The 15531-nt window shown below is 42.3% G+C and overlaps 1 protein-coding gene and 1 non-coding gene across 5 annotated transcripts in view; both read right to left on the bottom strand.

Annotated features, from left to right (window-relative positions):
- The window catches only part of PPP1R8 (protein phosphatase 1 regulatory subunit 8), a 22404-nt gene extending 9671 nt beyond the window's left edge, over positions 1-12733 (bottom strand). Inside the window, exons 1-4 of one of the 4 annotated variants that reach the window (XM_042951871.1) lie at positions 12670-12733; positions 8677-8737; positions 2902-3055; positions 1360-1580 (exon numbers count right to left, since the gene is read on the bottom strand). In XM_042951871.1, coding sequence (XP_042807805.1) covers positions 1360-1425 — 66 coding nt within the window. In that variant the 5' untranslated portion in view covers positions 1426-1580; positions 2902-3055; positions 8677-8737; positions 12670-12733. Of the gene's footprint in view, positions 1-10; positions 345-1359; positions 1581-1633; positions 2112-2901; positions 3056-8676; positions 8738-10602; positions 10711-12669 lie in introns of those variants that run through there. The other 3 variants (XM_042951867.1, XM_042951869.1, XM_042951870.1) reach the window with 3 other exon arrangements.
- LOC122229072 lies at positions 6982-7147 on the bottom strand. The gene has a single exon (XR_006206931.1).
- Positions 12734-15531: the final 2798 nt, after the last annotated feature.

The raw sequence follows: 15531 nt of genomic DNA, 5'->3' as shown, positions 1-15531 counted from the left end.
ATTAACAAACCTCTTTTGACAGAATGTGGAACATCCTCACTGACCAGCGGGGCAGTGATGGTCAAAAGAAGGTGAACAACCCTGAGTTGAGAACAAATCATCTGTGCAAGTATCCTTGAGTTGAGGTTTTGTGTTTTGTGGGGCGGAAGAAAGACTATCATGTCGTCAAGCTGGGAATGAAAGAATGTGGCTGGGAGGAACCCCATGAACCACTCTGAATTAACGAAACAGAGCGGGCAATTGATAGCTTCTTTCCCAGCAGGCCCTGCCCACTGAAGCTCAGAAGGACAGGGCCAGGGCACTTAATATTTGGCATTAATAGTTTGTCACTTCCCGTCCCTGCATATGGCCCCATTTCTATTCATAACCGCCCATCTATTTCAATGATTAACTTGGCCTCAGCACTGCCGCCTGCCTCTTCCCAATCCTCTGGACTTATTCCAATCTGCACTGCAGTCTGAGACATTCCAAATGTCTTGAGAACAAATGTCTTGAAGACCCAGAGAGGACCTAACAAACTGAACTTAAAAAACAGGGAAGCACGGAAGCAGCACAGTCACAGGAGTGACTGTCAGCAAGTCACTGAGGCTACTTCTTTAGAACAAAATAACTTTGAAACTGTAAGATTTCCACTGTGCTTTTCTTCCTAAGGGCTGGGAAACTGCCCTGGTGAACAAGAGGTATATGAATGAGGGTGGTTAAGGACATGCTGGTCTACCTGAATAGACCAGTCACACCAGTACAGCGACAGACATGTAAACGGAACAGCCACATCACAAGCCACTGGGGTCAGCCTCTAGAAAAGGAAAACTTCAGCACTTTACATTAAATCTTGTAAAATTCATGGCCTTCAGGGCAGCCGGGCCCAAAAGAACAAACGCAGCCTAGTTCTACTCAGAAGTTTCTTGGGCTATTCGAACAATATCAAAAAAAAGCAATGTAAACGAATGAAAACTTCAGTCTCTCTGAGTTTATGTTTCTAGGTGATGGAAATGTTCTATATCTTTGCCACTCAATACGGTCACTTGCCACATGTGACTACTGAGTACCTGAAATGTGGTTAGTAGCTATAGCATTAGACAGTGCAGCTCTAGAAAAGTTTAACTCGCAGCCTTGGCTTCTAACATCTGGTGAAGGTGGGCAGACAACCATGAAGTCTACTGGCTGTACACAACAAGCCCAACACAGTGCAGCTTTCCCAGGCATGTCACATGTGGCCACACTGCCTGGCAAAGTGGCAAAGGCCCACTACTGGGCTCAAGAAAACCTCCTGATGCTAGGTCACTGGCATCTCAAGCTACATACTGAAAGCTAGAGTCCCCAAAGACAAAACAATGTCATAGACAGACGTGAAATTACATCAAGCTCGGTCTCCTCCTCTGGAAGCCCCAGTAAGCCCTTGAGTTCATCATCCTCTCCACCCATCTTCTCATCTCCTTTCACAGCTGACGGCAGTGTCTGAGGCTTCTCACGTAGAGTATATGCCCTTGTGGATGCACCAAACGAGACTGTGGAATCGATGGGAATTTGCTGAGGCTTGTGAGGCTCCAACCGAATGTGACCCAAGAAAGTGCCGTGTGCTGGGAATAACCAAATCAGAAATGTAAGAGAGAAAACAGAAACAAAAACCAACCTGAGTTGTAGGAGGGAGAACAGCTCCTCCCAGAACATCAGTTTTGTTTTTTAAAATGAAAACAGCACCGGGTCCACTCTGCATCCCTTGTCATGTGTCAAAATGAAAAGGAAACTCTTCATTGGGTCTTGAATCTCTTCAGTGGATCTCTTATACATCTTCAGACCTGACGTTACCCCATGTAATAAAGACCACTGCTTGCTCTCTGCTGCCAGACAAGTTTGGCTTCATTCTGGGTTCAGCAGGAATGGCTCCAACCCAGCAAGAGCCATGCCCCCCAAGGCAGAAGACAGGCATCACTGTGGTCTGACCTCTCCAGCCCCAAGTATAAGGAACATAAGAACTTCTGGCCTGGTGGCAGTTATATTTGGGTTTTCCCCAGGACAATAAAGGAGGCTGGCTGAAACAGGTACAATATGAATGCCAAGGCAAGCCAAAATCCTACTGGAGAGTTTGAATATTTTTCCATGTCTGCATTCTGCATGTTATAAAATGGAGAGAAAAAATGAGATAAATTTGCAAGTTAAGTACTGGTGAGGCAAGTTTCTCCAAAGCCATTATATAAGCATATTGTGTCTTTGTGTGTGTGTGTGTGTGTGTGTGTGTGTGTGTGTGTGTGTGTGTTAGAGGAGGGGAGAAAGGATAGAACACGACCAGCCTAGAAGCAGGAGCCTTTACATTTTACACTATATTTATACATGGACAAATGAACAAACTTCAGGGCCCCATGAAGTCTCAATTACATTTCTGGGATCATCTTTGGCAGAGTTGAAAATCTTACTTGGAGTGTGCTTATCCAATTAAAATTGGTATTATTAGTAGTCAAAGCAAAATGCTTTGAACCTATTATAAAAAATTAAATTTTGCTCAGAGCAAGTATTTTTTTAATGTCCTGCCCCACTACTCTAATACATTAATGGAGTTTATCACGGCTTCTGCTTAAATTGGACCACAATTTTATCATGGTCCTATCAACACCTGAATACCCATAGCCCCTGGCTCCTGAGTAACTTTTTCTTTGTTCTCTATATATTCCTATTGCCTCGTCCAGAACATGCCTCCCCAAAACCCTCTTCTCTCTCCAGTCATCAATTATTTCAGGAAAATAGGAGATATAACAGAAATAGAGAAGGGCTGATTTAAAAACCAAACAAAAACTTCTTCCTTGATGAGCAATAAAACATGATTTCAAAACGGAAGAACCCAAAGAGCATTTTCACATTGCCCCAAAGAGAATGTGTCAAACAGGGTGGGCGTGAGTTACTTACTACTGTTGAGATCTATTAGGAAAACTCTCTTCAGATGCTTGTGGTAGACCAAGGCAGCGTGGACCCGAGAGCAAGACTGGTGGTCAATGGTAAAGTCACACAAATCAGGGTTTCTCCCAAATAAGTAATACTTCTTCTCATCAATAATCAGTTTCTAAATAAATATTAAATTAAATATTACTTAAATCTCGTTTCAACAGGGTTTAGCAAAAACTCTTCCAATCTAGTAAGTAGAGAATCTTGAGTGGATAAAATTCCTTGCTGAGGCGAAAACAAAATTATTTCCCACTATCCTTCAAGATAAAGAGCTCAGAATAATTTACGAACATTTTTGGGGGGTGGATGGCAATTAATCTCCTCAAATACAGTGGTTAAAGGTCTTGTGTTGGTATGAAAAGAACTTTTCTTAATTCTAGTAGATGAAAGTGGCTTGTGGGAGTGGCTGTCTTCTGTCCATTGGAAATTTAAGATTTCACCAGATCTTAATTTTAGGTCAACCAGGAAACCAGAAATACAAAGCATGTCTACAAAGTAATAAGACTGCTATTCAGAAAATCTACATTCAAATGAAGATTAACGATTGGTTAGGAAAGGACAGGGGTATAAACACCTATATATATTCCAATTATGCTGCCATAGCCCCAGAGGATTTTTGGAATCTTCTATAGGCAGTGCAATTACATTAGATACCACTGTATGAGCATCTAAATCTAACTTTATTGTCACTTCACTCTGGCCACAGAAAAGTATTACTCCAAGTTAACTCTAAATGGGTGTTTGCTGTGTCCAAACATGGAACTACTTCATGGGGCAAAGATTTTCTAGGTTTGGGGGAATGGATTAACATTTATTAAAGGACTACTACTGCGAGGCATTTTAAACATGATCTCATCAAATCCTCAAAACTCTGTGAAATAAGTATCACCTCTATTGTTAAAGACAAGAAAACAGATTGAGAGAGATGAAGCCACAAATCTAAGGTGGCCCAGCTGGTTAAGTAGCAGAGCTGGAGTCTGAACTCAGGTGTGAATGACTTACAACGCCAATATTCTAAATAATGTGCTGTGGGTCCGAAACAATTCCAAGAGAAGAGTTCCAAATGTTTCTAGACACTGGTATGGCACTAAACAGAACCCAATATATAATAGAATACCCCAATATAATAGCAGAAAAGGATTATTTCACAGACCAGCGAAGTGTTATTAAAAATTTATGAGTGGAGGGACACCTGGGTGGCTTAGTCAGTTAAGCACCTGACTCTTGATTTCGGCTCAGGTCCTGATCTCAGGGTGATGAGATCGAGCCCCGAGTAGGGCTCCGCGCTGGGTATGGAGCCTGCTTGGAATTCTCTTTCTCTCTCTCTCTCTCTCTCTCTCTCTCTCTCTCTCTCATGAATAAGTGAGTGTGAGGGGAGAAGGAGCTGACAGAGCAGTGTTAACTTTTTATTTTGCCAAAAAAGGACACTAAAAAAATTGTCACCAATTAGTATAACAATTTGTATAAAAGAAAGGTCATTTCAACACCAAATAAATAGGAAGGGTAAGGGTAAAGGACATTCTCCGAGCTGAATTTAGCTTTACAGAACATTCACAACACTGTCCTTATTTTCCTTTAATCCTGAATCAGTAAAGCCTTTGCTGATTGGTTGCAGACTGAACTGTGGTAGATGAAGGACTCTAGATGAATTACTGCTAACACTTCTCTCAGTTCTAGAGGTCTACGACTTGACCGCTCAAGAACATGATGTTTTTCCTTTATTTCTTAAAATGTTTATTTATTTATTTTGAGAGAGTGAGCACACGAGAGAGCACGTGCATGCACAGGAAAGGGCAGAGAGTGAGAGGGAGAGAGAATCCCAAGCAGACTCTGCTGTCAGCACAGAGCCTAACATGGGTCTCGATCTCACGATCCGTAACCTGGGCCAAAATCAAGAGTTGGACACTTAACCAACTGAGCCACTCAGGCACCCCTATGTTTTTCCTTTAAACACAAAGTCTCCTTAAGCTCCAGTTGACATTTCACACTATGCTGCTCCTAAAATCCCCAAGAGAAGATAGCACAAAGCTGAGTAGAGAAACAGTCATGTCAGTATGGTCCCAGGCTAGCTCTCAAGAGGTTTAGATTTCATTCCTGGCTGTCACTGAATGCACAGCGGGCCACTATTCTACCCTGTGCTTTAGTGTTCCCCCTACAAAACCAGAAATATACCTCATACTGATAAGGAACAACTGCCGAGCACTTATGCGCCATATACTGTGCTGCGTTTTATGCTGGGTCACTTCATCTTCACAGCACTCTGTGGGGTAGGTAGGTACTTTTATTCTTATTTTTATGATGACAAAATTGAGGCACAAAGAAAATAATTAACCTATTCCAGTTTACACAGCGAAACACAGAAGCCACCCCCTTATCCGTGGGGGATATATTGATTCAGCTGATGCCTGAAACCTCAGATAATACCAAATATATGTATGTATCTACTATGTCTCTTCCTACACATACACCCTTATGATAAAGTTTAACTTATAAATTAGGGACAGTAAGAGATTAACAGCAGTAATAAGAAAAATTTAATATCCTGCAATAAAAGTTATGTGAATGTGGTCTCTCTCTCTCAAAATATCTTACTGTCCTGTACTTACCCTTCTTATGATGATGTGAGATGATAAAATGCCTATGTGATGAGATGAAGTGAGGTGAATGGCACAGGCACCGTGATGCATTTGGCTACTACTGACCTTCTGACACCATGTCAGGAGGATCATCTGTGCCAGTAACTGAACCCATGGAAAGCAAAACTGTGGATAAGGGGGGACACTACTGTATTTGTAAAGCTGGATTAGAAATTCAGGTCTGTCTTATTTCAGACTCTGACTCTTTTAACCACCACATGATAGATTTTCTTCACCCTGCCTCCCTTAAAAAATGTACCATGAGGCAAGGAACATTTTCAGGAGTGAACAAGTACTATGGGTCACTTTCTTAATTTTTCTTTTAACTATTACTTACCCAGTGTCTTTCAAGCTTAGCCTTAAGCCTCAATTAGTTCAATCTAGCTAGGTACATGGGTCACCTCTGGGAAACTCTGTCCGGCAGTGCCCATCTGCTGCTGGCAGAGCTTGTCCCAGGCCTGGACCACTACGGAGCTCCAAGATTTAACAACAGCCCTGACAGCTCAATCAATCACCCCCATGTCATCCCCAAGCTTTAAGATTTGGGTTGAAAATAAGACTTTGATTTAGAACTGAGAGAGCCCTGAAATTTCAACATCTTGTTCTCTCCAAGTACTGTCCATGCATGCTGAATCTCACGGCATTTCTCATTCATATTTATATGCACACAGATTATGTCCACACAAACTTAAATTTGCTAACTACAGTGCTCACAGACTGGTCTCAAGGAAGCAACATATAAAGTTACCCGCTCCTGGGTTCTAATACAACACTGACCAACCTTCTATGATTCTAAGGTGCCAAAGATATACTAGAGTATGTGTTCAGAGGGGGAAAAAAGAGGGGCACCTGGGTGGGCTCAGTTGGCTGAGCATCTGACTTCAGCTCAGGTCTCTGTGAGGTCGAGCGTTGGGCTCTGTGCTGATAGCTCCGAGTCTGGAGCCTGCTTCAGATTCATTCTCTCTCTCTCTCTGTCCCTCCCCTGCTCACACTGTGTCTCTCTCTCTCTCTCTCTCTCTCTCTCAAAAATAAACACTTAAAAAAAAAAAAAAGAGAAAGGGCCTCCAAATTAAATATATACATTCATTATTAAAGGGACCTCAATTACAGAAACGTTCAAATATACTGAGGATAACAGTATGTCTTAGAATCAAGGAAATGTGTTAATTCTTGGACAGTGTCCAAGTATATGAAATTAATTCACTGGTCTTTCAACAGTCATTAACACACAATTTCTTTTCTCTCTCCCTCTTTTTTTTTTTTTTTAAAGATTTCATTTTTAAGTAATCTCTATGCCCACCATCGGGCTCTCACAACCCCGAGATCAAGAGTGGCATGCTCTACTGACTGAGCCAGCCAGGTGCCCCTAACACAATTTCTTGACTAGCTATGGCTAATACCACTATTCAGTTGTGCCTCTGAGTTATAACTCAGAGTGTGTCTTTACACACTGGGCTTAAATGACTCATGGCTTTTGTTTTAATATTGCACTTCTTAAACCCAGCTATCACAACACATCACAAGCCTTTGACACAAGGCTAGGATATAGATAGCTCGGTTAGTATCAAGTGCTAAATCCTTAAAAATAGGCACATCTCAGGTCTATTCTTCTCAGAAACAATGTAGTGATGTCTAAGGACTGTAACTTGACAATCGTGTGGCAACTCAGCATACCTAAGAGCACTGAAGGACAGAGAACATGATCAGTTAATGGAAACCAGTTATCGGCGGGATGTTTGAGAAATTAGAGTGCCTTGAAAATATGTATTATTTCACAAAGGAATATGATATTAGCATTAACACTAGGCCTCCTTGTCTGTTTCTTCCTACTACAAACTAAATATTTACTAAATTCTAGTAACAAAATAAATTCCTGTATGTCTTCAAAGCTTCATACCACGTAGCAAAAATATTTTTTGTATCTATCAAACAGTCTACAGTAAAAAGAGTTTACAGACATTTTAGCTAAATTATTTCCTTGAATAATCTTGATGTTTTGTAACCTTGAAAATAGAAGAACCCATAACAAAAAGTCTCTAAGTGACTGGCTAAGGCATGATGAATTCACAAAATTCAACACAACTCATGCCTTAATACTTTGCAAAACACCTGGGTCTCCTTCAGGAGATTTCACAGATGGCTTTTCAACCATGGAATACCTTGATTTTTACTGTAGGCCAAAGGAAAACAACTGCTTTCAAGAATAGGGCTTTGAACCTTAATTCTGTCTGAGTGAGCAAACATAAAACTGCTTGAAACATGGAGACTCACAACTCCATGCTCACAGGGGACTTAATCTCCATTTGTTGGTAAATAAATGGTACCATAAGGATTTTAAAAAACTTAGAAACTTATACAGACTAATAGCTAATCAAAATTCATGTTCTCTTGAGGTTCTGTATGGTGTTCATTCTAAAGACTTGTGTAAAAGCTGGAATTCTGCTCTTTTCCCTTATAGTACTTATTTAAATTATAATCATCTAATTTTTGTGTGACTGTCTTTCCCACCAGATAATTTAAGAATAGGAACCACATTTGTTGTGTTCACTGTTGTAGTCTGTATGCTGAGTACCATGACTGGCACATAGTAAGCATTCAGTAAATGTCTTGAATGAATGAATGAGTTTTATCTTCAATCCAGTCTCTTTCTGAACAAGCATTTTAGCTTACTATATTTCTTTGAAGGGCTTGGGCCTGAATTGCATAAATGCAACTTAAAAAAGTGAAAATCTACATCATTCACTTTCTTCTTCGGTTACTGCATATCTTGCAACTTCAACACAATTCCACATACTCAGAAAGAATTCACCAAGTTACAGGGCTTCCAGTTTGATGGGGACCCATAAGCCTATGATCAATTAAAACCCTTCATCTGGCAGGTGAGAGAAGTCACAAAAAACTGAGTGTCTGTGGGAGATACCAGTTTTGAATGTGTTATATCACCATGTGCTTTTAATAGAAAAAAAAAAAAATCAGGATGAACGAAAGTAGCATTGCTGGAAAACAAAGCACAGGAGAGGGGGCGGAAAAGTGAGTCACTGGCAAAAATGCTTAGTGTGATGAGGGAAAAAAAAAAAGAAAAAGAAGACATGTGTTTCCATACCTCAATTAGCTTGTCTCCTTTGACTACATCCAGATGTAAACCAGGTGGGGGTTTACCTGCCCTGAAAAATAAGAGTGAGGAAAGCATTTTCAGGATGAGTTTACAAATGCCATTTACAATTACTGTCCCATTCAACACTGCAGCTCTTTTACCAGTCTATAATTAGTTCATGTTCAGCAGAAATGTCATCTACTTCACTGTTATTACAGCTCCTTTCTACATTTGACACTTCCCCAGTGATTCAATTGCTCTAAAACAGACTTTAGTGGATCTGTATTTAGAGCAGCACCAAAGAAACCTATATCTACCTTGGAGAAAAAGCAGCACAGAGAGCCCAAGTACTACTATAGCTGGGGCAGTCTGGTCACTTGAAGTTGGAATCTAAGATGTGCCACTACCACTAATACCATATAAAGGCAGAATGAATCAGTGGTGTTCGGGGCTGATCAAGATTAGTCTCATCACAGAATAAACAGAGGCTACCTGTCCTGGGCTCTGAGACCAAATCAGAGGTGCATAATTAGGGAGCCAGGGCAATCCAAAAGCATGTCCGTAAAACCAGGTGCCAATAAATACAAGAGGTGTTTGTTACCCTTGAACAGGTCTGTCTACAGGGGTATGTTTAAGGGAACTGTTCCCTATACTCCTATAACCTATACTCCTATAACACCATTCAAGGAGGATACACATAGGTCAAAGCAGCTAACAGTGGCTGGTACTTACCAGACTGAGGAAATGGCTGGTGATTGCAAATAGTCTCTTGTAACTACAAGTTTACAGTCCTGGTCCAACTTCTGAAACCCATGCAGCAAGGGACCAAAATGGACATACAATTTGTAGACTGAAGCAACTGGGTGTTACCAAAGTGCAGAGGGACCCAGAAAACAGCCACACATTTGCTTCAAGCCTTTGCTCCTTTTAAGTTTGAAGAAAGAACAATCTTGCCAGAGCCCCTACATTTGCGTACACACGTACACACGTACACACACACACACACACACCCCCTGTAGTCATCTCACAATCCTGCCTCAACTCTTCTATGGCAGTTGCTGAAAGGGCAGTGCACTGAACAAAAGCCCATTTTGTCCGGAAAACAGGGAAAGAAATGTTAAATGTTACATCCAAAACATGCTTTCTGAACTCCTACTGTGTGCCTGGCTTAGGCCTAGGGGCTGGGAACACAAAGGTGAATCAGACAGCCCTTGCCCTTGAGGATCTCAATATAACGGGAAAGAGATGAATAACACCTAAACTGGGATGAGCTACAGCAGAAATAGCTCTAACTCGGATGGGTCTCCTTGCAAGGCAATGCATATTTATTCATCTTGTAACCTACTCAAAGACTAACCTAAATTATTCCATTATTCCCAAGAGCTTGAGAAGGGCTGAAAGGGGTTCATTCCAAAAATTACTGATGCCTACTCTGAGGTGGGTCAAAGCCGTCCCTACCCTCAGGGCGCTTCCAGTCTGCGGGAGGCAGAAAAGTACTGCACGGGAGATGCAGCAACGACAGAGGGATGCTGGGCGCTGAGCTTGGGCTGGGGCCGGGAAGCTGGCTCGTGCGCGCTCGGGACAGAGAGCAGGGGGGCAGGTACGGTGCTCCACAAGAACACCAGGCACTCAGTCACTAGTTGGGGTAAGTTCGGGGCCAAGGCCCCGAAACGCCCCCGGCAACCGGCTGATCGCCCAAGGGACTGCCTAAACGAGCACCTCAGAGCCCCCAAGTCTGGGTTTCCTCAGTTTCTGGGCCCGGGCTCCGGGCTCCCGGTTCCTCCACACGCCGCCCGGCCCGACGGACAGTTCTCCCTCAATCAGTTCCAGGGTCTCTGAGCCGTCCGGCTTGCTGCGAAAAATGAGCCGCCCTGCCAGTCCGGGCCAAGCCAGGCCGGGCCAGGCCACTTCAGCCCTGGCCGCCCCGCCACTCACCAGGTCGGGCAGTCGAACAGCGGGAGGCTGGAGCCGGAGTTCGCGGCTGCCGCCATCTTGCGTCTCCCCCTCCCATTTGGCGGGCCCTAAGCACGCCGGGAAACTGGAAGACCCAGAGGGGAGAGGCAGCATCCCAGCAGTCTGTGCGTACGCACTGGCGCGCGCGCGCACGCACACCTACGCATGCATAGGGCGTTTCTAGTGGTGGTGGAGCCTGGGGTCTGATTTCTTAAGTTCTCTTTCGGTGTTTTGAGACTGCCGCCCTTCTCCGGAAGATCCTCGGGAGGGTACGGCTTTCCTTGCCCAGGAAGTGCCTGAGGAAAAGGGGCTCATAAGGAGGGGTGTCGGTCTCCCTTAATGTCCTCTTCCAGACAACGCTTCTGGGCTCTAAAATCTTGGGACTCTATCCTTGCCCTGGGCTTGCACCATCAGCCTTTCCACCCCTATCTAGCGTGAAGCTTGAGGGCAGAACTCAAAAGAGAGTGCAGTGTTCAGTTTCTCCTGGCCCTTCTCCACAGAGCTGCATGCACCCTACTTACTTCCCCTTTCTAATCCAAACCTGGGTCTTGAGGATTTGTGTAGATTCTGGGAGACTGCCTTAGGGGATCATCTAATCTGTTTATGAAAACCGGACAAACTGCAGCAAGGAGCGGATCCAATTAGAAGGCAGGCGTCCACATCTTAAGTGTACACGAATGAAATGGTTAATCAAGCTGTGGCCCCTTTGGATTTTAAATTTTTGGTCACAGTGATTAGGTAGTGCAAGGAAGCATTAGGATTCAGGCCTGCCCTAGGTGTAAAGGCTGAAAGAGACCAATAGCAGATCCTGTGCCTGTAATGGCTTTATTGAACGATTATTTAACTGGGCAAGTATATGTTTTATATGGATCATCCATTTAATCCTCACAACACTTGAGATAGGTATAATGATCCCTGAGGGGAGGTTCAGAGAGGTTGAGGTACCCAGTCTCACCCTAGAACAAGTGGTGAGTGGGTTTCCAACCTAAATCTGTATGATGCTAAAGGCTGTGCTCTTTTTAATTTTTTTTTTTTTAATTTATTTTTGAGACAGAGACAGAGCATGAGCAGGGGAGGGGCAGAGAGAGAAGGAAACACAGAATCCGAAGCAGGCTCCAGGCTCTGAGCTGTCAGCACAGAGCCCGACGCGGGGCTTGAACCCACAAACCTCAAGATCATGACCTGAGCCGAAGTCGGACGCTTAACCGACTGAGCCACCCAGGCGCCCCAAGGCTGTGCTCTTAAATCACCACTGTCCCTCGCACTTAGATGTTGGCACAATTACATTTATTAGCACACAACTGATGCCTAACATTTTTTCATTTTCGTAGAAAACATGAGAGGATTATCTGGCCTTTTTAAAAGAAACCAATGGCAAAATTACTGTTCACCCAAAAAGAGACACTGCACAGCAAGCTAGCTCTATGATGGGGTTATTTCTTTTCCTGCTACTGGTCCTTTAGATTTTTAAACCAAACATCAGCCTGGTGTTTGCTCTTTTGACATCTCCAGGCATCAAAATTTAACTGCAGCATAATATTAACTTTGGTTTTTAAATTATCAACTCTTATGGGTGTACGAGAATCACCTTTTCCTCTGGCCTTCAAAAACACAGTAAGCTCATCCAGCAAGCTAACTTGATCACATCACTTACCAAATGACCTGTTAATATCCTCCTTTCCAGAGGTCTTGTGATTCCAAAGACCAGGCTGATGAGAAAAATACAAATTCTAAACTTAATTTCAAGAAAACAGGCTACAGCTCCTCCTTTGAGCACAAGTACATGATTCTTGAGAAGGAATTATTCTGAAGTGTTTTGAGTGTAACAGAAAAGAACAAGGTACTTTTATCTACAGAGATTGTCCATGCCTTTGAGGTTCCATGCCCTTTTTCAGGCATAAGGTGGTGTTGAAGCAATTTCCAGCTAACAGTGACCTGATATCTTATGTCAACTTTGCCTTTCAATTTCTCAGCTTCTGTGTGTGGTCCATTATTTAATCCCTTCTAGTGCTGACTATACACCCAAGAAACCTAAAGCTATATTCTTACCCATATAATTCTTTACTCCTTGGCCATGTTTCCTGTTTCCAGCACAGCTGACAATCACACTGGCTTCTGATATAATGGCGCCTTACATTTACCTAGGTCTTATAAGGCAAAATGCTCTTTGTTTGGGCGCCAATGATGTCAGCATAGATCAGCAAACTGAAGGGCAGCAGTCACTGAAATGGAAAGACTGATGGGCCAGCTGCCTTAGGATTTTGGTATCTCAACTAAGATTAATTTCTTAGACTCTGAGACCTCCTTAGAATAGAACCTAAAGACAATTAGGAGGATATTCAGGTCAGAAAACTTTCTTAAAAACATCTTTGTGAGTGATCAAATGGGGACATTGAAAAAAAATTGTGTTGGTGTATAGATAATACAGACAGGAGGCTTCATTTAGCAGAGTGGTGAATGAGAAGTTCACAGGGTCCTGACCGAAGAAAAGATGTTCTTGAAAAGTTGGGCAGACACTGCCACTACTCCGTATTTTTAGAGAATGCTTCATGAAAGAGGTGAGCAGGATAGTTGTATCAGTGATACACAGACACAGGGGAGTGTCTCAAGGTGTGGTTTCAAAGCCTGAGTGCTTGGATCAAATCCTGGCTCCATCATTCCTAAACTGTGTGCCTGTGGGCAGGTTACTTACTATGCCTCCATTTCCGAATCCATAAAAAACAGACAAGAAGCATACAAAATGTGTATTTAGCAGAGGAAATTACTAGTAGTAAGGGCTCAAACATTATGCCACAAATGGCCACGCACCTGTAGAGCACTTCTTCAAGCTTTTAAATTCCTGTATTAGACTGCCATTCCTGGCCCAACTTCCTTCAACTGTAAAGTGATGGGGCTGGTCTAGATGAATGTCTCACAGACATCAGAGATGTCATGGACCAGGGGCGGGGAATAATGCCAGGTGTCAACTTTTATTTTGCCAATTAAGGAGATTTTAAAAATTAAGACTTGTGACATCACCTTTTCATTTTTATAATCTTGAAATATCCTTTTTAAAAAGTGGGAAAGATCATCTCAGACTCAAAGATGGTACTTGAAAAAGCCCACTACATCATTTTTCTCATTTCTCCGTGGACTGGTAAAAACTTGGTCCATAATCACAGTCCAACATTAAAAATCCTATCATTTCAAGTTTATCCCTTAAAAATTAGGTGCTACATTGTTAAACAAATTTCATCTTGGGGAAGTACTAAAATGAACTACTCATTTGGCCTAAAAGTAGGTTCAGAGGTTGGGTATCAACACCTTTCAAACTCTATCCTGATTAAATGGAGAATCTATAAAGTAGTCATATCTCATAGCACTGTAAAGCAATACTGAAAAATCCTGTCAAACCTAGGGATACCCTTAACATGCTTAGAAAAGCAGGGAGAAGGGGCGCCTGGGTGGCTCAGTCGGTTAAGCGTCCAACTTCAGCTCAGGTCACGATCTCACGGTCTGTGAGTTTGAGCCCCGCGTTGGGCTCTGGGCTGATGGCTCGGAGCCTGGAGCCTGCTTCCGATTCTGTGTCTCCCTCTCTCTCTGTCCCTCCTCCACTCATGCTCTGTCTCTCTATGTCTCAAAAATAAATAAACGTTAAAAAAAAATTAAAAAAAAAATCAGGGAGAAGCAGGTGAGTCTTAGCCTTAGGAAACAGGATAGACTGAAATCTGAGTTGGGTTTTGGTCTGCATTTAGTGATCACAAGCAAAAGCTTCATGCCCATGATTAAAGATAGCCTCTGGATAAGAAGGAAAAAAAGAATAGATTTTTAAAAAGATTTTATTATTTTTTTCAAATGTTTTATTTATTTTTGAGAGAGAGAATGCAAGCAGGGACAGAGGATCTGAAGCGGGCTCCATGCTGACAGCAGTGAGCCCAGTGCAGGGTTTGAACTCATGAACCAAACCGTGAGATCATGACCTGAGCTGAAGTCAAATGCTCACCCAACTGAGCCACCCGGGTGCCCCTTTTAATTTTATTTTTTAGTAATCTCTACACCCAATGTGGAACTCGAATTCACCACCCTGAGATCAAGAGTCACATGCTTCACCAACTGAGCCAGCCAAGCGCCCCTAAAAAAGAACGGAGTTTTTAAAAAGAAGAACAAAAAGAACAAAGCTGGAAGTATCATTCTTCTGGATGTCAAACTCCACAAAGCTATAGTAATCAAAACAGTATGGTATTGGCACAAAAATAGACACACGGATCAATGTAACAGAATAGAGAGTCCAAAGAAAAACTACTTCTTACACGGTCAATTAGTCTATAACAAAGGAGGCAAGAATATATAATGGAGAAAAAGACAGTCTTTTCAATTAGTGGTATCGGCAAAACCAGACCACTCTATTATATATTAAAATAAACTCAAAGTGGGTTAAAGGCTTAAATGTAAGACTTGAAACATAAACTCCTAGAAGAAAACAGGCAGTAAGCTCTTTGACATTGACTTTAGCCTGTTTCCTCGGGCAAGGACAACAAAAGCAAAATAAACAAATGTCACTATATCAAACTAAAAAATTTTCATACAGTGAAGGAAATCATCAATACAATGAAAGGCAACCTACTGAATGAGAGAAGATATTTGCTAATGATATATCCAATATGGGGTTAACATCCAAAATATATAAAGAACTCATGCAACGCAATATAAATTTTTTTCAATTAAAAAATGGGCAGAGGACCTGACTAGACATTTAAAAAAAATTTTTTTTTTACATTTATTTATTTTTGAGAAACAGAGTGAGACAAAGCATGAGTGGGGGAGGGGCAGAGAGAGAAGGAGACACAGAATCTGAAGCAGGCTCCAGGCTCTGAGTAAGCGGTCAGCACAGAGCCTGATGCGGGGCTCGAACTCACAGACCATGAGATCATG

The sequence above is a fragment of the Panthera leo genome, chromosome C1 (assembly GCF_018350215.1).
Source record: "Panthera leo isolate Ple1 chromosome C1, P.leo_Ple1_pat1.1, whole genome shotgun sequence".
NCBI classification, from domain to species: Eukaryota; Metazoa; Chordata; class Mammalia; order Carnivora; family Felidae; genus Panthera; species Panthera leo.
The sequence above is the reverse complement of the archived record's forward strand: the minus strand, read 5'-3'. Positions and strand labels throughout refer to the sequence as shown.